This window comes from Melozone crissalis, unplaced genomic scaffold, assembly GCF_028551555.1.
Source record: "Melozone crissalis strain CALT ecotype California unplaced genomic scaffold, PUWL_Pcris_2 ptg000017l_1, whole genome shotgun sequence".
NCBI lineage: Eukaryota > Metazoa > Chordata > Aves > Passeriformes > Passerellidae > Melozone > Melozone crissalis.
Genome location: NW_026535795.1, coordinates 976,118 through 1,001,519, shown reverse-complemented (window position 1 = coordinate 1,001,519; position 25,402 = coordinate 976,118). Strand labels below are relative to the sequence as shown.

General features: G+C 53.7%; 1 protein-coding gene across 1 annotated transcript; it reads left to right on the top strand.

Annotated features, from left to right (window-relative positions):
* The first annotated feature begins 1,971 nt into the window (after positions 1-1,971).
* Positions 1,972-25,016, top strand: RIPOR3 (RIPOR family member 3). The gene is made up of 21 exons (XM_054274358.1): positions 1,972-2,072; positions 5,238-5,384; positions 7,536-7,614; positions 7,993-8,016; positions 8,151-8,204; positions 9,654-9,803; positions 10,264-10,327; positions 10,766-10,809; positions 11,356-11,481; positions 12,110-12,255; positions 16,225-16,354; positions 16,716-17,300; positions 18,482-18,618; positions 18,901-19,033; positions 19,462-19,570; positions 20,682-20,846; positions 21,134-21,292; positions 22,379-22,581; positions 22,833-22,916; positions 23,689-23,779; positions 24,520-25,016. Exons 1-21 carry the CDS (start codon positions 1,972-1,974, stop codon positions 24,615-24,617), a joined length of 2,829 nt encoding a protein of 942 aa, XP_054130333.1. The 3' UTR covers positions 24,618-25,016.
* Positions 25,017-25,402: the final 386 nt, after the last annotated feature.

The window sequence follows — 25,402 nt, the reverse complement described above, 5'->3', positions numbered from 1 at the left end:
TCAGCCTTAACCCAGCAGAGATCCTGATGAATGGGTGGAAGCTGCTGCTTCCCTCCTGTCCCAAGGGCGCTGTGTCTCCCTCATTCAAATGATTTTGCTTCTTTTGAAGGATAACTTTTTTCTTGGTTCTGCCCATAGCTGTATAAATAGAATGTTTGTCCAACAGCTGAACAAAACCACTCGAAGTGTAAGGGGTGTGAGTGATAAATGTGGAATGTTTATGCAGCACAGCAGCCATTGCTCCCGAGGTCAGTGGTTCTGCTGAGGAATGCTGGGGAGCAGGGGCTGAGCTCTGGGTGCATTTTCCCAGGGGATTCAGCCCAGGGGTCACTGAGTGCTGCTCCATCACACCCCGGGGCTGCTCAGCCCCTCTCTGGCGTGTTTGCTCCAAAGGCTTTCAGAGCCATGGTGGCTCCAGAGCAGCTGCTGCTGCACTCTCCTCCTCCCTTACAGCCATGAACTGACTTTCCCAGGTTAAAGAGCTGAAAAATAGATCCTGGGAATCTGGCTTAGCCTTGATGAGGGATGTGGTCAATAACCACAAGGCCATTCCCTTTATTTCTTCCTTTAGCTTGTTATGCAATTCCATTTTTCAGTAAGTTGCATGCTTTCTTCAGGCTAATGATCCTTTTGATGGGGTGACAGTTCACAGGCTTACAAACATCTCAGATCCAGAGGGAAGCACGGAAAATGTTGTGAAACTTCAGCTGGGATCTGATGCAAGGCTGAGCTCTGATGGAGGGTGTCAAGGGGGATCTTCTCAAAGCAAGGCAACAGAAGAGCCGTGTGGTTTGATTCAGGGTGGGGAGAGGCACCTGAATTCTGCGTGACAGATTTCTGTGCGTCCTCCTGAGGCTCTGAGGCACACAAGGGCAGAGCTGCTCCCCAGAACTCAGTGTTGGATGCTGAGTGATGGAGCCTGATGCAGCCATGGCACAGGGATCAGGGCACACCAGGGCAGAGCTGCTCCCCAGAGCCCTCTCTGATGATGACTGTGTTGGATGATGAGTGGTGGATCCTGATCCCTCCAGAGCACATCCTGTGATGTGCACAAACCCCTGCACGCAGCATTCAGAGTCCTCCTTGGGGTTTGTCCTTCTCCCTCCAAACACATCCTCCGGCTTTTTGTTATACCCAGATTTACTCACCGGGGGTGTTTACATTACACCAGCCTGAGGGGGAAAGGAAGGGAATTTTTCTGTATATGAACTGTCTGGGTGATTTTCTACAGCTGCTTTGAAGGATGTGTCTGTTACTTATATTGGGCCTTGGATTCTGGAGACATATGGCAGAGAACACAATTCTGCACAAAGCAAAGGAGTTTGACTGATGGAAAACAAGGGAGCAATCCAAGGGAAGCCCTGCCAGAGGAGGAGCATGAACCTGGAATTTGCTGTTGGAACCAGACTTGTGCCTTGGGCTGGAGCACCACGCAGCCAATCCCAGCACAGATGCAGGAGCTGCTTTTGGGCCCCAGCTGAGTCTGCAGCCTGAGCGTGGTTCTGGCAGCCACCCTGGTTTGGAAATGCACGGGCTGGCCCCACTCCTGAAGCACTGGGACAATTACAGGGGTTTTAAAGAGTCAGAAATTCAGAGAGCCTCTGAATGGAGGCTATTCTGGCTTTTGCACCGTGAGTTTGTAAAATCAATCAGAAATTGAAGAGGGCAGGAGAGATTTCATTTTAGACCATTCAATCCTTTATTAATTGTACCATGGATGGCAACACAGGAAACGTGAATTGCAGACAAGCCTTTTTTTCCAATTTATTCTGCTGTGTGTTGTTTTGACTTTCCCCTTCCCTGCAGCTCAGCGCTTGCAGCAGCAGGAGCACCAAGCCAAGGGGCCTTGGCCTGATGTGTTTTTGGGTTTTGTTGCAGGAGGCAGCAGCAGGAGCACCAAGCCAAGGGGCCTTGGCCTGATGTGTTTTTGGGTTTTGTTGCAGGAGGCAGCAGGCTCGCTGAGTGGGAGCCATGTCAGTGAAGCTCACCTTCGTGTCCCCTGGGGACGGGGGTGGCATCAGCAGGAGCTGCTCCTTCACCGGCTTCAGCACCGTGCAGAGCAGGAAACTGGGGTGAGTGACACGGGACAGAGCCAGGGCCCTGCTGCTGGCACTGCACCCACTGGGGTGAGGGACACGGGGACAGAGCTGTGACACAGGGACAGAGCTGTGACACAGGGACAGAGCCCTGCTGCTGGCACTGCACCCACTGGGGTGAGGGACACGGGGACAGAGCTGTGACACAGGGACAGAGCTGTGACACAGGGACAGAGCCCTGCTGCTGGCACTGCACCCACTGGGGTGAGGGACACGGGGACAGAGCCGTGACACAGGGACAGAGCCCTGCTGCTGGCACTGCAGCCCCTGGGGTGAGGGACACGGGGACAGAGCTGTGACACAGGGACAGAGCTGTGACACAGGGACAGAGCCCTGCTGCTGGCACTGCACCCACTGGGGTGAGGGACACGGGGACAGCTGGAGCTGCTGCACCACCCTGCACTGCTGGTCCCACCCTGCACTGCTGGTCCCACCCTGCACTGCTGGTCCCACTCTGCACTGCTGGTCCCACCCTGCACTGCTGGTCCCACTCTGCTGTCCATAACCCCTTGGGCAGGAGTAATGCAGCCTTTCCACTAAAAATCCTGTGCTCTTTGTGAATTTAGCGATCCCTGTAAATCCCTGTAGATCCTGAGTGCTTTTAGAAGATGTGACCTAGAAATGGAAAATTAATACAATCTCTGAGTGCCAGTGCATGGCTGGAGCAATAACAAAGGGAGTTGTTTAGCAGCACCATACAGAAGTAGTGGGAAGTGTGCTGTACTCAAAAACCATCCTGTTGTGTCAGTAAAATACCTGACTCAGGTAAGGAAATGTCCTTTCAGAGAACCAGATGACTGAATTCAACTTCTGGGTAAACACAGCATGGTAAAATATGAGCAAAAAATGAAATCCCTGTGTGATTGTGATGCATCTGGGGAGTCTTCAATTTGAATAAATGAATTTGTTGGTGAAAGTGAAAATTACTGTTACCCCTAGCAAAGATTGGATATCTAAAATCACACCAACAGCTAAGAGCTGGAGAAAGCTCTGTCAGACTGTACAGAAAAGCTCAGTCAGACTGTACAGTGTCAGACTGTATAGAAACGCTCAGTCAGACTGTACAGAAAAGCTCAGTCAGACTGTACAGTGTCAGACTGTATAGAAAAGCTCTGTCAGATTGTACAGAAAAGCTCTGTCAGACTGTATAGAAAAGCAGGAGCTGGCAGGGCCCTGAGCAAGGTCTGCCCGAGGGTGAGCACAATTCAGCCCCACATGGACATTCCTCTGCACATGCTGAATTTACTTCTGCTTTCCTTTAGCAGCTTCCCCTGGGGTCTCTCAGTCAGACTCGATTTTGTGTTTCCCCACCACGGTCTGCCCAGGAAGTAAATGTTATTGCTGTTATCTGTAAAGTGGGGAATCTGATCCTGAAATTACCGGGTTCACAAGGGAAAGCAGCATGGGAACATCCAGCCTTGAGCTACTGGCCCTCCAGGCCATGTCAGCTCCTCCACTTCTGTGTGAAATGCAGGGAAATGGGATTACCATCAGTGCTCAGCTGGGCTGCAGGGACTGGGGGATGCTGAGGGAAGGGGGAGAGGGAAATCCCAGCCCTGAGTGCAGGACTGAGCTGCTGTACCAGGGAAAGTCACCCCCAGAGCTTAGGGTCTGCACTCCAAAAATCTGCAGGTAAATTCCACAAGGAAACAAAACCCAGGAGTATTTGGGTTTTTAATTTCAAAATTAATTTTAATTAGGGGTTTTAATTTAAAAACAGAATTGTCTTGTCTCTTCTATTTGTATCTTGCTAATTGGAGTACTCTACAGCTTGGAACTATTTCTTCTTAGCATGAAAGAATCTTAAGCAATGAGCATTCTAGGAGACTCTCAACTGCTCTTATTGGTCAGACTGCCCTTTCCAGTGTTATTCCTGTTCAAACTCTCTCACTTTGCATGGAATTCCCAAAGACGCATTATCATAGTAAAGAGAAGTGATATTAATGTAAGGTTCTCATTTAGCAGTTATGTTCCTTGTTGTAGGTAACCTGAGCTCCAAATGGTTTGGTTAATTAATACTTTCCATTAAGGCATCATAAAAAACCAAGATAATCAGTGGTGTGAAGAAATGAAGCATTCAGCAGTGTTTGGCAACCCCTGGTTTATCAGATCTTTTGCAGAACAGCTGTTAAAAACTGCAGTTAAGTGGAAATTCAGGACAAGGATAATTAAAGCAGGTACTCGGGGGTTTCTCTGACAGGACTGGGGACAGCTCTCAGGTGTGCTGGGCCTGGCTTTAATCAGCAGCACAATAATCTGCTCAGCCTCAGCCAAAGCCTGCACTGAAACCAGCCAGGGGTGGCTGCTGAGCCTGATGGGTTCAGCATTGCCCCAGGTGAGTGGAATTTGGGGTGGAAATTGCAGAGAAGGTAGAAAGCTGTTCAGAGAGCAACTGGCTGGTGTGGCCTGCCCTGGGAGATGGGAAACCTCTGCAGGTAATGTTATTTTAGAGGCTTTACTTACAGGGATTATTAACAAACCAATGTAAAAATAGCCCAGACTTAGGGGAGGATTTAGAGAGAGGGAAGCCAGACAGGAATTATTTGCAGAGAGCTCATTTTCTGCTTTAAAGTTGTTTCTAACTGATGGTTCAAGGTGTTCCAACTCCTTAGAGTGGCGCAAAAAAAGTCTGTAATAAAAAAGTGGGGGACTTCTGGTAGAAACAATATTGAATTTTGATTTTGCAGTTGCTATTAAAAGTAATTAGCTGAGGTGTCAGATGCTGAAAAAGCCCCTCGATAGTCATATCTTGTGTGCAGTCTGGGCCTGGCTTTGGGAAGCTGAGAGTGCTCTGAGCCGTGGTTTGGAGGGATGGTGAGTGCGGGGCAGGAAGCAGCAGCTGCTGCAGGCTCCTTGGGGGAGCTGTGCCGCAGGCCTCGAGCAGCCACGGGTTTGTTTGCTGGCTTGCAGGGTGGGTCGGGGGGCTGCACTGCTCAGCAGGGCTGCCCTGGGGCGTGCCAGGCTGTGCCCAGCCCTGCCCTGCCCTGCTGGGCACACACGGCCAGCTCTGGGGCTTCTCCTGCCAGGTGCCCAGGAATGTGCGGGTTCCGAGAGTGTTTGGGATTGTAGAGCTGCACCTGAACTGTGTGCCTCAGCATCTCTGGGCTCTGCACCTCTCCTGATTTCCTTCTCCCCCCACAGCAAGTCCCTGAGCAGGAGCTCCGTGAGGTCCAGGGTGTCCCTGAAGCCCCCCAAGGCCTACAGCTCCCTGCAGAAGGGGGCACTCGTCTGGGACCCAAAGCCGCTGCAGGTGAAGAAAATTTTTGAAGCTTTGAAGAAAGGACTTAAGTAAGGACTTTTTCAATATTGTGATTTGCCCTCCCTGCTGAAGCGTGTGTGGCTCTCTGCTCTGTCCCCTCGGGCTCCCCTGTGGTCACTGCCCCGCTCCTGGGGCCCTGGGACATGGATTTAATTCCCTCTCGGTCCCTGGCCAGCCCAGGGCTCTGTGCTGTGCTAGCTCCTGGTTATTACAGGGCCAGTGACACTGCCCGTCCCCTGGGGGCAGCTGAGGGTGGGCACGGGACAGCCAGACCTGGGCAGTGATGGCACAAAGCTCCTGCAAGGGAACTGTGGGCAGTCTGCTTTAGCTCAAAAAGCTGATTTAAAACCCAGTCTGGAAGTGAGGGTGTGCCCTGCGAAGGCAGAGAGGGGAGGGAGGCTGGCTCACCAAGCACTTCTGTTCTCCTGGTGCTAATTGCTGAGATAATTACAGAGTCAGCTCTTCTAGCAGGGTCTTTTGTTTTTTTTTTCTTTAATTTTTTCTTCTGCCTCTTAATAGAATTAAACTCTGAAGTTCAAAATAACTCTGTGATCTCTGGGTGCCTCGTAAGGCAAAGGTCTAAGCAGGTTCACCTGCAAACTTCAGCTTTTTGATTCCCCAGAATGTTCTGGGTCGGTCACCACAGGAACTTCACGTACAGCCTGCAGCTGCTATCAGAAGATAAAACACCTTGCCCTGGTTTGTGGGCCCTGGAGCTCCTGGCAGCCCTGCAGTGTGGTGCTGCCGTCCTCCACATTCTGCTACTGTGCTCGTTTTGGCCATGGTTTGTTTTCTTAAGCAGAGAACATCAAATGCATGTAGTAACACTTTATAAAGTCAGATGTGTCACGTTTTGGGTCCAATAAAAGGCTATGAAGTCTTCCCCCTAAAAATACCCACCAATGTCTTAGAGAGGATTTAGATTTAAAAGAAACAAGGAAACCAAATGTTTTTGCAGAGCTGAGAATTTATCTGAGCGTGGGGAGGAGAGGCTGTAAAGTGGGTCAGGATGTGTTCCCAGCCCTGCAGCGAGTGCCACATGCTCAGTGCTGCCAGCACGGCTGGGGACTGATTGACTGGAGGAACCTGCAGAAAACAGCTGGATCAAATAGCAGAGCAGGGGCCAAGCTTTGAGCAAATGCAGGCCGAGTCCACTCGGTGCTGGAGGGACTGGAGCTTTCAGTACAGAACATATTTTACGTGCCTGCTTCTTTATAGCTCTAGAAAATACCTCTTTATTATGTTAACCAGCTGGCTGCCGTTCCAGCAAGCTGCTGATTCTAACATGCTAAAGCTAAAAGTGATGAAGCTTTTCTGAAAGGTGAGTGTGTGCCTTTGTGCCTCCAGCCTTGGCTCCTGCCCTGGGCTGTTCTGGGCAGGTGTTGGGAGCTCAGCTGAGTGCTGAGGTGTGGGATGTCCTGGGGGACCTGCATTTGGAACAGGGAGAAAGTGAAATGCATCAAAGCCAGTGTGAGGAAGCGGAGTGTCTAAAATGAAGTTATTTGGACTGCTCAGAGACTGTGTCTAAGAATGCAGTGTTTACCGGGTGATTCTGGTCCTTTTTAAGCACTGCAGGAAAAAGTTACCCAAGTGTGCTCTGCATTAAAAGCAGAGTTGGAGGAGCCCCAGCTGAAAAGGTTTCAGGCCCTGTGGAGAGTCCAAAGGCACAAACCTTGCATGCAAGCAGCTCTGGAGAGGCCAGCTGGCACCCAGGGCTTCACACCTTGCAAAATGCACCTCATCCTGGAAAAGGGATTAAGGAATTGCCTTAACACAGCCCTGAGCTCTGTTTGCTGGAGCCCTGGGCAGCCTCTGCCCCCTCACCTGGGCAGGGTTTGTGAGCTGGGCTTGGAGGGCTCCGTGTGGAGAGGCTGTGCCCCTGAGCTGGGGCTGCCTGGGGGCTCCTCCTCATCCTCAGGCACTGTGGGCAGGTGAACCTTTCTGCTGATGGGCCTGTGGGCAGATGGACCTTTCTGCTATAACCTGTGAGCAATGGACCTTTCTGCTGCCTCACAGGGAAGGGTCAGGCAGGAGCAGTCAGGGAAAGCTGAGAGGGACACTGTGATTTGTGTGTTAGAATTTGGTATTTTCCTCCATCACCTGTAATGTCCTGCTGCAGCAGCTCCCCAGAGAACCCCTAATGAATGCCCAGGGTCTGACGTGGCTTCCTCTCTCCCCAGTGAATACCTGGAGGCACACCAGGCTGAGCTGGATTATCTCTCTGAGCGGCACAAGGACACAAAAAGGAACTCTAGATTGGTAAGGTGCTTTCAATGTTAAATACTGAAATAAAGATCACAGAGTAGGTGCTTTCTCCCAGCTGGGAGTCCCAGAGCTGTCCAGTTAAAGCACTGAGGTGGGATCCTCAAAGCAGCACGATCAGAAATGTCCCAAGCAAGGCAGTCCCAGCTGTGAGAATTTACCCTGAAATTTCTCATTTTCAGTACCCAGCAGTGCCTTCAGATCGTGTTTCTTTACTGGGCTGTATCTGCTTGTGTCTGCTCACTGATCAGTGCTTGTAATGTTAATTTAATGTCAATTAGGATGCTCCTAGTTACTCTAGCAGTGCCTTTGAGAGTCTCAGTAGTGGCACAAATCCAGTGCTCTCCTCCTCAGCCTGTGCCATTTCTCTTTCAGGCCTTCTACTATGACCTGGACAAGGTAAGGCTGTTGGGGATGGGATGGAATGCTGTAAATAGAGGAGAAATGGGTGATTTTCTGTCTGCTGTGTTACCTAATGTCTCATTTGGGAAATAACTTCTTACATCCCTTTCTCTCTCTGCCCTCCTGAAAAGCAAATCCGCTCTGTGGAGAGATACATCAGGAAATTGGAGTTTCACATCAGCAAGGTGAGGGTTTATGCAGTGTGCTGTAGGGCTCCCACTGCTTTGTAAGGGATTTATCCGTGTGGAAAACGCTCTGATTGCAGTTCAGCTGAAGGGGAGAGTGCTGGGGGCTTGCTGAGAGCTGTAGCCGCTCTTTTTGCAGCAGGAGGGGATTTTAATTAATTTATTTATTTTCCTGAATGGCTCTATTCAGGCCGAATGTTGGGCACGGCCCAACCTGAGTTTTCCTGTGAAACCAGTGTGCATTTTCTGCCAGTTTGTTCAGCAAATGCCGCTCTGGGAAGCCTGGCATGTTCTCCCCCTTCCCACGGGGCAGCTCTGTGTGTGCTGCCTGCCAGGGCTGCCAGACACTCCCCTGTGGCACAGGCAGCGCTGCAGGGCTGCCAGGCTGTGCCCGGGGACCTGGGCTCTGCTCTGGGGTTCCTGTGAGCACGGGGTTACTCCAATTCTTGTCCTCTGCTCTGGAAAAAACACGGCTGGTTGTGTTCTATAAAGAGCACAGGATATCGAGGAGCAAACTGCAAATGCAGGAGATGCAGGAGCTGCAGCATCCTGCAAAGCTCTGACAGAGGGATTGGCGTTGGTGGTCGGGTTGGTTGTTGGGGTTGGGTTGCATTGGTTGTTGGGTTGGCTGTTGGCAGAGCTCTGACAGAGGGGTTGGTTGTTGGGGTTTGGGTTGGTTGTTGGGGTTTGGGTTGGTTGTTGGGGTTGAGTTGGGTTGGCTGTTGGCAGAGCTCTGACAGAGGGGTTGGTTGTTGGGGTGGGGTTGGTTGTTGGGGTGGGGTTGGTTGTTGGCAGGGCTCTGACAGATGGATTGGCTTTGGTTGTTGGGGTTGGGGTTGGGTTGGTGGTTGGGGTTGGGTTGGTTGTTGGGGTTGGGTTGGTTGTTGGCAGGGCTCTGACAGAGGGATTGGGATTGGTTGTTGGGGTTGGGTTGGTTGTTGGGGTTGGGTTGGTTGTTGGCAGGGCTCTGACAGATGGATTGGCTTTGGTTGTTGGGGTTGGGGTTGGGTTGGTTGTTGGGGTTGGGTTGGTTGTTGGGGTTGGGTTGGTTGTTGGCAGGGCTCTGACAGAGGGATTGGGGTTGGTTGTTGGGGTTGGGTTGGTTGTTGGGGTTGGGTTGGTTGTTGGGGTTGGGTTGGTTGTTGGCAGGGCTCTGACAGAGGGATTGGGATTGGTTGTTGGGGTTGGGTTGGTTGTTGGGGTTGGGTTGGTTGTTGGCAGGGCTCTGACAGATGGATTGGCTTTGGTTGTTGGGGTTGGGTTGGGTTGGTTGTTGGGGTTGGGTTGGTTGCTGGGTTGGGTTGGTTGTTGGGGTTGGGTTGGTTGTTGGCAGGGCTCTGACAGAGGGATTGGGGTTGGTTGTTGGGTTTTTTGCCATAAACACTGCTGGAGTTCCTTCCCAAAGCCGTGCCAGGGTAACTCCAGTGCCTTCTCTCCCCTGTCCCAAAGGTAGAGGAGCTCTATGAAGCTTACTGCATCCAGTGCAGGCTGCGGGACGGGGCCACCAACATGAAACAGGCCTTCTCGCTGTCCCCTGCCACCAAAGCCTCCAGGGAGAGCCTGGTGGAGCTCTACAGGAACGTGCAGGAGTGCACAGAGGTAGGAGAGCCTTCCCACCCACAGCCAGGACCTGCCTGCTCCTCCACAGACCCGTGCTGGGGCTGCTGCTGCCTTTTGATAATGGTGGGGGTTAAAAACTGAATGTGTGGGGATAAAATACATTGTGTGAAAAATACATTGCACATTGTATGAAACCCCTTGGTGCTGGGGTCTCTTATGGCTTCCATGGAAGTGTGGGATGAGGATTGAAGGAATAAGCTGTGCTAGTTTTACAAAACCAGCAATGCAGGTAACTGACAGTGCTGAGCTCAGGGAGTTCCCCTCTTCCGTGGAAGATTTTCTGTTGTACCAATCCATTCACTTTACTTTTATCTGCCTTTACTGGTGAAAATGTTTGTGTGTCCTTTAAAAAAATAGCAAATAAGATCTTTAAAAGCAATAGCATGTGTGGGGCAGCAGCTGCCCTGCAGAGCTGGTGACGGTGCAGCCTCTCTTGCAGGACATGTGCTTCATCGAGGGGGCTCTGGAGGTGCACCTGGGAGAGTTCCATGTGAAGATGAAAGGTGGGGTCCCTTCTCCTTTCCTCAGCCACTGATTTGGGATTGCACTGATTCATCGTTTGGGGTTTCAGGGGAGCAGTCTGACCCCCTGAGAGCCCAGTCATTCAGAGAGGCCTTGGGTGGAATTCTGGTTTTGCTCCAGTGCCATCAGACACACCTGCCATGGTGTCTTATATTGGAATACAGAGCTGACAAGCTTTCTGTTTCAGCCCAGTTAAATGCCATAGTATCTTATATTTGATTACAAAGCTGACATCTTTCTTTTCCAGCTCAATTAAATGCTTTTTTTCTCCTTTTAAGAGTGTGCTGGGCTGGTGGTGCAGCTCCTGCACAGGGCTGGGACAAGGGCAGCTGTTCCCCAGAGGGTCACTTGGATTATTGCAGAGCTGCTGGGGGCTTTGTAAAGCTCCACAAACTCTGGGATTCTCCTTCTCTTTGCAGGGCTGGTGGGCTTTGCTCGGCTCTGCCCAGGAGACCAGTACGAGGTACAGTACACAGCTTTTGTGCTTTTTGTGCTTTTCCCTGCAGAGAGAGGCAGGGGCAGGGCTGGGAGGGGTGGAAGGAGAGCAGGAGCAGGCTGTGACAGGCCAGGCTGTGACAGGCCAGGCTGTGACAGGCCCGGCTCTGCTGTCAGGAGGGCAGAGCATTGGCACACTCACTGTGCCCTGGGCAGGCACAGAGGGGCTGGGTGTGACCTGGGCGCTATGGGAGGCTTTAAATGATGTGACCTGGGTGTTCTGGGAGGCTTTAAGTGATGCCAGGGATTGCCCACAAACCCCAGTGCCAGGGCTTGGCCTCAGAGCTGCCCTGGGATCAGGCACCAGGGGCTGCCTGGAGCCTGGCACAAGGTGAGTGCAGCCAGGGTCTCCCTGGGCTCTGCCCCAGTGCCTTGGGTGCTTTTCAGGGTTAAACCTGCTGCCCCGTTCCTGGCTCCGTTTTCTGCTCTGTGCAGCGGGCAAGGGATGGCTCTGCTCCTGGGGCTGAAGGGATGCTCTGGCACGTGCTGATCCTCTCTCCTCTCTGGTTTCCAGGTGTTTGTGAGACTGGGGCGCCAGAAATGGAGGCTCAGAGGCAAAATTGAGACTGATGACAGCCAGACATGGGATGAGGAAGAGAAGATTTTTATCCCCAATCTGCACGAGAAGTTTGAAATCAAGGTGTGGTGTATAATGGTTGGATTGGAAGCTGTGGGCTAACAGGTCTTCTGCTACTTCCCTCCTAGGCTACCAAGGGCTTCTCAACATTCTTAGATAGTTTTCTTTTTCTAACTATGTAAAACTGGCAGTCAATCCATGCTGAAGGGCCATTAGTTCTGATTTTCCTTTGGCACTAGCACCTGTATCAGCCCATCTGCTTTCCCATGCTCTGGGATATGTGGCTGTGCTCAGGGATTTTTGTTCGCTGATGAAAGTCACTGACAAATGTCCTCCTCACCTCCTGCTCTTGCCACTCAGTGCTCCATGGTAAAAAGAACAGGTTTGAGACCAGGAAAAGCTGCACAGCTCCTGTCAGTGTCCCTCATGGGGACAGTGGCTCTCAGCTCTGGTGGCACAGAGCTGTGCCAGGCTGGGTTTGCAGTGGGGACAGTGGCTCTCAGCTCTGGTGGCACAGAGCTGTGCCAGGCTGGGTTTGCAGTGGGGACAGTGGCTCTCAGCTCTGGTGGCACAGAGCTGTGCCAGGTGGGTTGCGGTGCCCACAGCAGGTGTACCTGGGCTGCTCTCCTCTCCGTGCCGTGGCTCAGGGCTGCCTGCTGAGCTGGAGCTGGCTGTGTTTGTGTCCCTGCAGGTGACAGAGCTGCGGGGCCTGGCCACCATCCTGGTGGGGGTGGTGACGTGTGACAGCAGCAGCTTCTTCAGCCCCAAGCCCCAGGCCATCGTGGTGGACATCACGGAGCTGGGCACCATCAAGCTGCGCCTGGAGGTGCTCTGGAAGTGAGTACAGCCCCGGGCAGCAGCGGCCCCACCCTGGGCAGCAGGGCAGGGCCCCAGGGGCGTCCCTGCTGCATCCAGCACCGTGCTCCCCTTTGTGTCTGAGCCGGGGTGCAGAGCAGCCCCTGCCCCTCACAGCCAGCCCTGGGCAGGGCAGGGCACAGGAGCTGCTCCTGTGAGCTCCCAGCTCTTCCTTTGTGCCACCCCAGCCGTGGCCTGACCCAGCTCTCCTGGCAGGGTTTTCCCTGCCCCTGTTTATGATGCTTTTCCCTCCTGAGATCTGGCAGTATATGGGGTTCATAGTCTGGAAGGAATCACTTCTGCTCTCTCCTTGTGACCCCGGCAGTGGCACTGACAGGCAGAGTCCCTCATTCACACTGCAGAACGTGCCCCTTTCCTGTCCAGAACTCCAGAATTCACCGTGCCCACAAGCTGTCCTTACGAAGGAACTGGATGGAGAATCCCCTCCTGTTCTGGGCTGTGGCTCAGCTCCTCCCAGCCTGGATCTCCTCAGTACATTGAATTTGGGGCAGAACTCGGCCCAGAGCTCCCATCCAGTGCTGCTGGCTCTCCCCGGCTGCAGTGCCCAGCTCAGGGTGCAGCTTGGGGCTGGCAGGAGCAGTCCCTGGGATGTGGGACAGCCTCCCACAGCCTCCCACAGCCCTGGGGCTGGGGCAGCTGAGCTGGGAGGGCTGCTGGTGACCCATTGTCCCTGGGAGCCAATTAATTGTCCTTGGGATTGATCCCCTGGCACCTCTCGTTGCTGAGAGCCCGGCTCTGTCTCTGCCGTGTCTGGTCTGTGGGTGTGCTGGGGTCCCACCAAGTGCCTTCTCCAGTGCAGAGCTGCCTCTCCTCTGGCAGTCTGCTGCTGGGGCTGTTTACAGAAGAGAGAGGCTGTGTGTGATAACTCAGGGTGTTTCTGTTTCAGAGATAGAGCGCTCATAACAACAGCTGCTTTTCCCTCTGATTTAAGAATAACTAAACAAATCCATCTGATTTGCCCAGAGTTCCCTGAGAGGCAATTTTTTCAGTCTAGACCTGCTTTGTGAGGGATCCAAATGTAGCTCTCTCTTCTGCTTCTAAATGTACATTTTCTTTAAATAGGCCTCTGGTCTTCTGGGCCCAAACAAAAGTGCCTTCAGCTCCTTTATAGATGGTGCCATCAGGAGTGTGAATGAGCCTGGGCCCTTGCAGAACGCCTTTGTTGGCCAGCTTGGCAAAAAGCTTTGGGTTTTTTGCCAACCCAAACAGCAGTCTGAGCTCTGTGTCTCACATGCAGGATAAAGAGAGCTGTATTCTCCTTTCAGAGCCCCAGCAGTGCCCTGCTCTGGGATCCAGGGGCACCCTGGTGGCTCTGCCCCGAGCAGGGCTGGCTCACAGGGGCTCCTGGAGCAGGGGACAAAAACTAAAGGGAGAGTAAAGAGGAAGGTCTGGCTCTGATTTTGGGATGGATTCCCACTGCCAGTGCTGCTCACAGATGCAGACTTAGGTGGGGAGGCAGTTCCTCCTGCAGGACCTCCAGGCAGTGATCCATTGGAGCATCTCTGCCCTCATTGGTGCTCAGGGTAACCTGGAGATGGTTCTTGTCAGGCTGGGAAGGGTGGGTGAGACCCAACAGCCCCTCCCTGCTGAATGCCAGGGGCATTTCCCCAGGGATTAATGGGGGAAAGAAAAATCTCATTATTAACAGCAAGTTCAGTCCACTTGACTGGAATTGGCCTTTTTGGGGTGTTAATGTAAGCCTGGATTCGGGCTGAGCAGTGGCATTCAGGCAGGGAATGCTATCCACACTTCTGCTCTGGGGGCATTGAGTCCATGGAGTGGCTGCACAGGAGGGAATTGGGGCACAGAATGGGGACAGCCAAGATGATCAGACTTGTGGGTCACTTCAGATTTTTATTTTTTTTCTTTATAGAGTTTTTCAGTCCAGCAAAGCCGTTGCTGGATAATCCTGTGCAGGCATGTGGATGTTGGCTGGGAAATGTGGACAGGAAATGTGGAGCCACTCTCCCTCTCAGCCCAGCCACAGCCACCCCCACCCCATCAAAGTCCTCGCTCCACAATTTAAGGTTAAACAACGACATTCCTGCATAGTTTCTACCTATGCAGAGGTTTTGTGTCAGTGATTTCGGGAAGTGACTAAACAAACTGAGGAAGAGCCAGTGACAATTAAAGACAATGGTCTGCTTGCAGAGTCTGCAGTGTGACAGCCCCCAGCCCTCTCAGTGCAGCCTGGCTCTGGGGAAAGCCCAGTCCGTCTGCCCGGCCCTGGAACATCCCTGCTGGCTCTGTGTGTCACAGGGCTGGCACAGATGGAGCCATGGAGCCGTCCCTGTGAGAGGGTTTGTTTGCTGAGGAATTGTGAAGGGATGATGGATCGTGCCCAGGGAGCCCAGAGATAAGAGAAGCTCCAGAGCAGAGCCCATTCCTGCTGTCCATCCCTCTGCTCTCAGTCCCTCCTGCAGGACCAGGGGCTGCTGCTGGTCTGGAGCCAGCTGAGGGGCTGCATTTGGCTGGAGGCTTTTAGGAAATGTCAAAGGGGCAGAGCAGATTTTGTTTGTTCTCATTCCTCTCCTAGAAGTGTCATTTTGCATTACTGCATCGCTGTATTAAAAGCTGAAAAAGAAGAATCTGAGGAATGGATCCCTGTGACTTTTGTTAAGAATGCCATGGGTAGGAGTAATTTGCTTTCATTAGTAAACACAGCAGGCTTTGGCTAAAAGGCTCTGGCTGTCAGAACCCCGATTTATTTCTGCCCATGAGTCAGTGCAGATGCTGTTCCTGAGCTCTGGGAGCGGGGTGATGGAGCCCAGCTGGGGGACAGTGCCTGGATGGAGCCCAGCTTGGGGACAGTGACTGGCCCAGCTTGGGGACAGTGCCTGGATGGAGCCCAGCTTGGGGACAGTGCCTGGGAGCTGCAGGCACTCCCTGTGCTCAGGGAGCAGTGCTGCCTGCAGGATGCTCTGTCCCTGTGCAGCTCGAGGAGCCAGACAGGGCTGGCACTCTGCTTTCAGCTTCTGCTCGAGAGCAGACATTCATTTCCCTGCAGTGATTAGTCCTCGTTATCACTGGCGTGTCCTGCAATGAAAAGCTGAATTCAGCTGATTTTATGCTGCTCTTTGGTTGTTATACTCAGTCACTGAGGCTGCAGGTTTGTTGCAAACAGTTCACTGCTTTCAAAATGCCAGTACTCAAGTGGGAAAGCAGACTTTCTTTTGGTGCCCCATGGCATCTCGGTAGGCAACAAAAAGTAACACATATAGAGACCAAACTTTACTCAACTTGAAATGTGTTTTCTGCCTCCTGGTTGGCTGAGCTGCCTCCCAGGGGATCATTCGTGTGAGTTTCCTTGGGCTGCTTTGGGAAGGAGCTGAGAAAGCAATGGCTGAGGGGCAGTAGGTAATCGGGAATTCTTTGGAGCAGCCCCAGACAAACCCTGCAGCGCACAGGCACATTGCTCTGGGGCTGTGAGTGGCTCACCCCTGCCTGTGTGAAGCACAGACCCTGCCCAGCAGCACTGCACAGGTCTCTGCCAGCCCAGGAACTGCTTATTAATAGCTGCAGGATAACGAGGGCTTTTATTGGTTTTTCCAGGTGGCGTGTGCTCTCAGGAGGGAGGCTGGCAGCTCTCCTTTATTCCATGTGCTGAGTTTCCTTCCCCTGTGGCTCCGTGGCTGTCTCTGCCCAGCCCTGGTGTCAGGAGGGCAGAGCTCTCCTGCTTTGGGCCCGCTGGGCTCCTCTTCCAAAGGCTCTGCCTCGGGTTCCTGTCCAAGGGGTGTTGAGAAATCCCTGTACAAACCATGGCCCTTTTGCCTGTGTCTTTCTCTGCCGGAGCAATCGAAGGTTCTGGCTAGAGAGGCAGTTTCTGTTTCATTTTATTCTGTGTGTTGCTGACTGAACGTCCCTGTTCAAATCCTACCAACACCTCTGTGCTTGCTCTCACTGACACTCGGGCCTTTGTCTCTGCTGCAGCCCCTTTGACACAGAGAACCTGTTTCTGTCCCCTGGAAGCACCGCCAAGTTTTCTGTGGGCAGCAGGAAGAGCTCCTTGTACAACTGGACCCCCCCAAACACCCCCAGCTTCAGAGAGAGGTATTACCTGGTGAGTGCCTGGGGAGAGCAAAGGGCACAGCACAGACCTGGGGCTTTGGGCTGGATCAGGCTGTCCAGAAGCACACTCAGAAATGTGAAAACACCACTCTGCCACCTTTGCAGTTTATGTTGGGGCTTTGTTAAATTTTTCTTTCAACCTCTAATCTTTGGAGGTCTATTTTAGATGCTGTAAAACAGTTTTGAAGCCCTCACCAGGACTGTGCTCAGCAGCCGGGGTGGCAGGGTGGGCTGTCTGCTGCAGTACTCTGTGCTGGGAATTCAGCTGGGAGCCAGGAGAGCAGAGTGCCCTCTCCCAGGTGGGACCTCGGGCTTTGCAGCATCTCCAGGCTCACCTGGGCATCTCCTTGCAGTCTCTTTTGCAGCAGAGGCAGAGCGCGGGGGATGCAGGGGAGGAAGCCCAGCCTCCCAGCATCCTGAGCTACTTGGCTGCCTGCGATTTCGATGTCCCTGGGAGGAACAAGCCCCACAACCCCGCGGAGACGAGCGAGGGGGACTCGTTCAGCTCTGAGGATCAGAAGGGGGCAGAATCCAGAAGCACAACCCCAGCCCTGGACCACAGGATGCTGCCGCTGGTGATTATCCAAGAGGCTGGAGCAGAAGAGCTGCAGCATCCCCTCCCGGACCACAGCACTCTGGACATCCTGAAGAAGACCCCGTGCGGGGATGGATTCCCCAGGAGCCCCTCCAGTTTCCCTCCCCGTCACAGGGGCAGGGCGGATTCCTTCGGCCCGGCCCGGGGCCGCCTGGCAGAGCCGGAGAACCTCAGCCAGAGGAGCTGGAGCGCTGCGGGCGAGCCCCGAGCAGGGGGCATGGACAGGAGCCTGCAGGAGCTGCTGGCCCTGCTGCGCTGGCGGCAGGAGGAGGAGGAGGAGGAGGGCCGAGCGCAGCTGGCCAGGCTGCAGGGACAGGTGTGCGCCCTGCGGGACCGCCTCAAGGTACGGCCGTGGGGCCGGGTCAGCCCCGGTGCGCTCGGGGCGCTGCGGCCGCCGGAGGGACCGCGGAGCGACCGGGGCTGCGGGACCGGGCACGGAGCGGGCGGGAGGGACCGGGGGAGCAAAGGGGAGAGCAGCGGGCACGGAGCGGCGGGGCAAAGGCAGCCCCGGTGGGGAAAAGGCAGCCCCGGTGACAGCTCTGGGCAGGGCAGAGCCCGGGCTGGTGTCTGACTCCTGGCGTTCGGGCTGGCTTGGAACTTGGTGCTGTTCGAGCTCGGTGTGGCTCCAGGTGACCGCAACGGCTCAGAAAGGCCGGTCCGTGCCCGTGGCCCGGCTCCTGCCCGGCCCGTACCCCTGCTCCTGCCCGGTCCGTGCCCCTATCCCTACTCCTGCCCGGCCCGTGCCCCCGTCCCTCTCCTGCCCGGCCCGTGCCCGTGCCCCTATCCCTGCTCCTGCCCGGCCCGTGCCCCTGCCCCGGCTCCTGCCCGGCCCGTGCCCCTATCCCTGCTCCTGCCCGGTCCGTGCCCCGGCTCCTGCCCGGCCCGTGCCCCTATCCCTGCTCCTGCCCGGCCCGTGCCCGTGGCCCTGCCCCTGCCCGGTCCGTGCCCCCGTCCCTCTCCTGCCCGGCTGGCAGGGCCGGGAGTGCAGGTTTGGAGCTGGGCTGGGGAGGGATCCAGGCTGGAGTCAGAACTGATGATAGCACAACAGCCCTGGCCTCCTGCTGCAGTGAAACTCCTGGAAAAACAGCATTTAAACCCAAACCAAGCACCCTCAGAGCAGCCTTTCCAAGGGGGACAAAGGTGGTGGCTCCATGAAATTCAGTATTGTTAGGAAGCTCTTGGGTGCTGTGCTGGGATGTAACAGCCCTCAAGGCCGCTGCTTTGAGCTCAGAAACAGGGAATGAGTGAAAACTCTGTTAGTGACTGAGGATGCAGAGAATATCAGCTCTCACCAGCCTTGGCAGGCATGGAGATAAAGAATCCACAGAGATTAAAATATTGAATCACATTTTGAGTTTAACTAACAACATTATTTTGGAGTCAGAGAGGTACACCTGATTGTTAAGAATGAAATCAGAAAAGCAAATTGATTTATTAGGAATGATTTCAAACCCAGGAAAGAACTACTGCAAAATGGCTGGCCAAGTACAAATAACAGTATTTCTTTTTCCGTTTCATCAACAGCTGAAGACACTTCACAAACATTCCTCCATGGAGAGTTTGATGGTGGAGACAGTGCTGGAGAGTTTTGATTTCCTGAACAACGACTGCAGCGCAGACGAGCTCTCCCTGTTCGGGAGTGTGAGGACAGGCAGTGTCAGGTATAAGCTGCACCTGGTGGGACAGGCAGTGGGTCCCACAGCAGCCTCACGGGGCTGGGAAACAGCTGTGGTGTCAGATCCAGCACAGAAATGCCTGCCCCTGGTTTTGGAGAGAGGAATAAATATAAATATATTAGAGGGTTATAAATATAAATGCAGTTACAGAAAATGCTGGTTTCTGTTCAATGCCACCTGGTTTCTTTCACAGCTCCTGTTGAGGCTGTCCATTTCAGTTCTGTTCAGTGATGAGATCTGTAACTCTCCCTTCCCCTCTCTCACCAGCACGTACAATGACAACGCGCTGCAGCCCCTGGGCTGTGACACCAGGCCAGAAGCCCAGGATGTGACCACGGGGGATGAGAACCTGGACGTGCTGCTGCTAACACACCTGAGGCTGTGCAAAGCTCTCCTGCAGGTACAGAGCAGCCTGGGGCTCCCGCTGCCACTGTTGGTTCTGATTACAGCAGAATTGGATGTTTGGTTTGTTTGATAACAGAGAGACTCGGAATGGAATTTGGGTGCATTAATGCTGGGTACACAGGTGTTCACACAGAAAGGGCCATGCAGAACTCTGCTGCTCCTCTCAGCCTCTGGGTTTTGCTGAAGCCCTGAGCAGCAGCTCTGTGCCCAAAGCAGGCTGCAAACACACAGGCTTGGGCCATGTTTAATCAATGAAAACTGCTACAACAGAGAGCAGGTGTCTGGTGGGCAAGGGGCCTTCTGAGAGCAGCTGGGGGTTCCTCACTTGTCTTAAGAGTTGGATTCTGAGAAATAAATCCTCATTTATGTGGAGCTTGATCCTGCCCTTGTTTCAGCTCCTGAGTTATGTCTGTTGCCTTTCAGAAACTGAGGACCCCAAACATAGCCCAGGTGGTCCAGGAGAGCATTTTGGAAGAAGTTTCAGAGCAGACACGAGTCCTGGGGGATGTCCTGGATCTGTCTGCAGAGAAAAGTGAGTGCCTGCCCTTCCCCAGGCATGCAGAGATGGGAGAGCTGCGCCCCTGGGGTTCTGCTGGAGCCTCCCCAGGCCCACGGCTTTCCTTCTAAATTCCCTGCAAACGTGGGCATCGTTAAACCAGCTCATCATTAAACCAGGGCTCATTCTTTGGGTCATTCTTTCTTCTACACAGAAGGAAAAATTTGGAAAAGTTGGTCTCAGAGTAGCTGAACTGGTATGTTTTAAACAGGGCTGTTGCAGATGGTCAAAGAGCAGCAGAACAGTAATAAATAAAATCCTCTTTTACATCTGTGCTTTTCCTTGGTAAGCAAACAGCCCAAATTCTGTGCCTACTTGCCAGAACAGTTTGGTGGGCACAGAATTTTGTCTCAGGTCTTCCCACTACTAAATTCTTCAATTGGCTGTTGGGCATGACAAAATGCTAAAGCACAATAAGAGGCTTGGGAGGCTTTTGTTCTCATCTTGGTAAACGCAGCAGCAAGAACGCAAATTTTAGTTGGAAGCATTTGGTGCCAGATTTTATCCTGGAGCTGTGAGAATGAGCTGTTCCTGAGCAGGGCTGGTGCAGAGTGATGGGGAAGGGGGGGAGGCTGACAGGCAGGAGCTCCGTGCCTGGAGGGGAAAGTGAGGGATGGAGGAGCCACCAAATGAGGGTCCACGTGAGGAACCACCAAATGAGGGTCCACGTGAGGAACCACAGGGCTCCTGAAGGGCTGCACGTGCTCTTGTGAAGAGCCTGAGAGCCCCAAGGGCAGAGCTCTGTCCTGGGCAAGGAACAGAGGCAGCATCCCAAAAGCCCTTGGCAGTGGCACCTCCTTGGCTGACAGAAGGGCAGCCACTTAAACTTCTAGAATGTTCTTCTGGAACTGACTCAGAGATAAAGGGAACAATAGGAGGCAGAGGAGCTGCCCATGGCAGTTCAGGAGCTCAGTGCTTGCAGCTGTGAACATTTGGGCAGCAAATGTCTAATTTTTAACAAAACCATCTCTAACACAAATACAAGCTAGTGCTGCCCCAATCCAGATAGGCCATCTGCTGCCGAATTCCTCGTGTAAAATCCCAAAGCTATTAGAGCTCGCTGACTTTTTAAAATGTTGGGTTTCAGTTATTCAGAAGGCTAAAAAGAAGAAGCAATACCTGAAAATCTGGAGTGATCTTGCAGAGCCTGGCAGCAGCATCTTGGTGACCTCGGCAGAAAGGTTCCGTCATGCTCTGAAATACACAATGATGCTCAAAGTGAAGGAGAAATACCCCAGCCACCTGGAGACAGGTACCCCGTGGGCACCAGGCCAGGCTGCCTTCATTGCGGTGCTGTGCAGTGCTGGAAATTGTGCTTGTGCATTTAAAAAAACCCCAAACCCAAACCTTAAATTGTCCTTGTGCATTTAAAAACCCCAAACCTTAAATTGTCCCCGTGCATTTAAAAACCCCAAACCCAAACCTTAAATTGTCCCTTTGCATTTAAAAACCCCAACCCCAAAGCTCTCACTTGCTTCCGGCAGCTGCCAGGTAACCCACCTGCTGTTCTGTGTCTGTGCTGCTCCCTTCTCCCCGCAGTGCTGCAGAGGCTGCTGGAGCAGATCCTCACCTGCGAGGGGCTGCTGCCCTCCTGCCATGTGCCAGCGGCGCCGGTGACTCTGTTCCAGTTCTATCGGTACCTGGAGCGGCGCCGCGTTGGCAGCCTGGAGAAGCACCTGGCCAAGCTGGCCAAGGAAGGTAAGGGCAGCGCTCGGCTCCTCCTGCAGGGCAGGCTCCAGATGCAGCTCCGGAGCAGGAAACAGCCCAGCCCCTGCACTGACAGCTGGTTTCCGTTCTTACTGCCCTTATGGCCGTGTAGTTTAATCAGAACAGGAAAAGCGTGCTTGGCTCCCGTGTTGTGAGCATGTGCAAACAACCCCCCTGCGAAAGATGGGCTTATCTCGAGTGCCCTGAAAATAGTTCTGGGATATTCCAAAGCTAAAGCGGGCACACAGTGAGGAGCAGCCTCCAGCTGCACCCAAGGACTGAGCACAGTCTGTGCTTTGGTCACTGCTGTAGCTGGACTGAGACACAGAAAAGAGCAATGAAATTGCAGAGGTTTCTTGACCTGCATTTCGTAGCCTGAGGTAGCCAGTGCCTCACTGGAGTCTTGTCCAACACGTGAAAGTACTCCACAACTTTCTCTGTACTAGGAAAGAATTATTTAACAATAGTCCTGGTATTGGCTACGTCTTCAGGCTTGTGCTGATGCAGAGGACTCATGTGGAGGGCTTTGTGTCCCGGGTCTGGTCGGGTTTGTGTCCCGGGTCTGGCCGGGGTTTGTGTGTGTCCCCGGGTTTGTGTCCCGGGTCTGGCCGGGGTCTGTGTGTGTCCCCGGGTTTGTGTCCCAGGTCTGGCCGGGGTCTGTGCCTGTCCCCGGGTTTGTGTCCCGGGTCTGGCCGGGGTTTGTGTGTGTCCCCGGGTTTGTGTCCCGGGTCTGGCCGGGGTCTGTGTGTGTCCCCGGGTTTGTGTCCCGGGTCTGGCCGGGGTTTGTGTCCCGGGTCTGGCCGGGGTTTGTGTCCCGGGTCTGGTCGGGTTTGTGTCCCAGGTCCGGCCGGGGTTTGTGCCTGTCCCCGGGTTTGTGTCCCGGGTCTGGCCGGGGTTTGTGTCCCGGGCCTGGCCGGGGTTTGTGCCTGTCCCCGGGTTTGTGTCCCGGGTCTGGCCGGGGTTTGTGTCCCGGGTCTGGCCGGGGTTTGTGCGTGTCCCGGGGTTTGTATCCCGGGTCCGGCCGGGTTGTGCCCCTGGCGGAGGCGTTTCCCCAGCGAGTGCCGCTCTCTCCGGCAGTGATGCTGATCGAGGAGCTGCAGTGCCCCGGCCGGCTGAAGACGCTGAAGAGGCTGAAGGGGAAGAGGCTGAGCCGGCTGCAGCCGCTGCCGCGGACGCTGCGCCTGCTGGGGCTGCTGCAGCTGGACGAGAACCACCGCGTGGGCAAAGCGGCCACGGCCTGCCTGGCCCGGGCCGGCGGCAGCGGCAGCCTCCGGGCGCGGGTGAGTGCGGGGACGGTGGGGAATGGTGGGACGGCAGGAAATCTTCCCCAGGGCCCGCAGCCCTTTCCCGACCACGTTCTTGCCGGCACCGAGCCCCGAAGGCAGCGCTGCTCCGGTGTCTCTGCCTTGGTTCATTTCATGGGGTTAACCCCGCTCCTGCCATTGGGTTGGGTGTTGAATTGACTTTGTGTTTTATTTGCTGTGCGGGTATTAAATGGACTCTGCGTTTTATTTGCTGTGCCCTGCCCCAGGCTGTGCTGTTCTACACCGATGCTCTGTCCGGCTGTGACTCGAGGCTGCAGCAGGCTGCGTGTCTGGCCCTCAAGAACCTCAGGGTGAGCGCTCGGGCCCTGCCCCAAGGCCGGGCTCAAACCCTGGGCTGGGCTTAGCGGGGAGGGGTCACTGCAGCCGGGACCAGCGGCTCTGCCTGCCCCGGCTCCGGGCTGTGAATGCCCTCGGCGCCAGGACAGGAGCTGTGGCAGTGCCCGGCCTGCCAGGCACAGCGCAGGACGTGAGAGCTCCTGTGATGCTCCGAGCTGAAGGGCAGCGTCCGACTGGGGACATCCAGCACGAGCACAAACCAGCAACATTTCTGTTCCAAACGTTTCACTGTAGAAACCTGAAGTTAAATCAGAGGGTATTTTAAACAATAGCTCACTAAAGTCAGAAAAAAAAAGTAGTATTTGCATTGCTATTATAAGAAGCAGCACAGATTTAAACCTTCCCGAGAGCCCTAAGCTGCTGTCATAGGTTTGCACACGAACAGGGAACCAAAGTCTGCAAACAGGTACTCACACAACAGCAAATCAGGGCCGATTTAACCCTTTCAGTGAAGGTCCTTGGTGGCCGGTAGATTTAATGGTCCCACAACCGTGACCTGCACCCTGGAACTTTGGCACTTTCTGATGCCCTAAAACAGGAGGGAAGGTAACAGAGGTGAGATCGTATCAGGAAATGTAACTGCAAGCCAGTATGCTGGGGAAGAGAAAGGTCCTGGTGGAATTTGGATGTCAGAGGAGATGGGAGTTTGTGTCTGTGTTTGCTTTGTAGAAAACGTCACCAAACTGCTGAAAAGCTGCTTAGGCAAATTCTGCTTTCTTCCAACAGGCCATGGAGAGCATTGAGCAGGTTGCCCACCTGTGCCAGTCTGAAACAGAGGAAGTCAGGAATGCAGCCAGGGAAACCACGCTGTCCTTTGGTAAGGCTTTTGTACAGCTTTAAAATGGTCTGAAAGAGGGATGTGAAATAGTGCAGGACCAGGAGGGGCCTCAAGTACAGCCTAAACACATCCAGGACAACAGAAATATTTCATGAACAGCTGTTTCATACCATGAAGATAAACTTTACATCACACATAACAGCCAAGGGCCCCTGATGAAATTTATAGAACCAGACCAAGGAGATCCTGAAGGATTAAGTGCTCTAGGAACCACTGAACCTTTTGAAAAGGTCGTGGATAAGGACTGACAGTGTGATGCTGGTTCATTACCTGTTCCTTCACTGGAATCCAAGTGACAAGTGACTGACAGTGGAGGGGACCTGATAAAATGTCAGTGCTCCCCACCTCCTCCTGCCCAGCATTTGTGCTTTTCCTGGGGGCCAGGCCATGCAGAGACACCCACTTCCCTGTTGTATTCTTCCAGAGCCCACTTTGAGCCAGGCTCAGTTCTGGCATTTCCACCCCTGCCCCACGGAACACTCAGGCCCACATGAGACAGGTGTTCCAGCTGTGACACCCCAAACTGTTACTCATGGAATCTATTGCAGGAGGCCTGATTTTCCATGGTGGCTTCCAGCAGGTTTTGGAGGACTATTCCCTGAGGGATGTTGGTCACCCTTGAGTCCTTCCTTCCTTCCTAGCAAGGCGGAATGACAGCAGTGTCCCCAGAGGTTCCCCAGGTGCCCTGCCTGTCCCTCAGCTGTTTTCTCTCTCCCCAGGGGAACGGGGCCGACAGGCCTTTGAGAAGATGGACAGGATCTGCTGTGAGCTGAGAGAAACTGCTCAGGAGGCCGAGATTGAAATCACCGTGTTTTAGAGAGCGGGATCCCTCTGTCCTCACAGCCCCATGGGTACTGAGGGTTTGGTTCTGTCTGGTTTCCTTCCGTTCTGTCCTGTCCCTGCCATCTCCTGCCCCAGCACAGGTTTATTTCCAGAGGGGACAGTTTGTCATTGCCGTGATGCAGCCTGGAATGCATTTTCTCAGTCTCTCACACATGAGGAAATACCAAGTGCTCGACAGATGAAAACTGGGATCTCTCAGAATGTGGATCCAGGTCTTAACTGCGGTTCAACTCTCTATCTTGCTGGAATTAGCTGCCCCTGCTCCAACTCTGTCCAATATGATCCGTTTTCCCAGGAAGTGGTTTATTGATTTGGCATTCTCCAAAGAGAGAAATGATCACTGTCCCAGACCAGCTGCCTGTCAGTAGCACAAATGCAGCACCACTGCTTGGTGGTTTCCTTTGCTGGGGCCATTCAGCTGCAGAAGGAGAAGCTGGCACCCCCTGAGTCAGTGTGCAATTGCTGCAGCTCTGCAGGGCCAGGCAGGCTCTGTGAGAGCTGCGTGTGCTCCCTGCATTTGCCACGTGCAGCTCTCGCTGAGGGACAGACAGGTTTGCTCTTTTAAAGCTCTGGGCTCAGTCACAGCCCAAGAGTTCTCCTGCTCATCCCCCAGCCCTGGCTGGCAGGGTGCCCGTGGGGAGCAGCCTGGCTTCAGGTGCAATACTTGAAATGGGTTGGGATTGTGTGTACATATTTTTATATATATATATACACATGAAACTTTTCTATTTGGTATTTATTTGTTGGATTTCATACTGT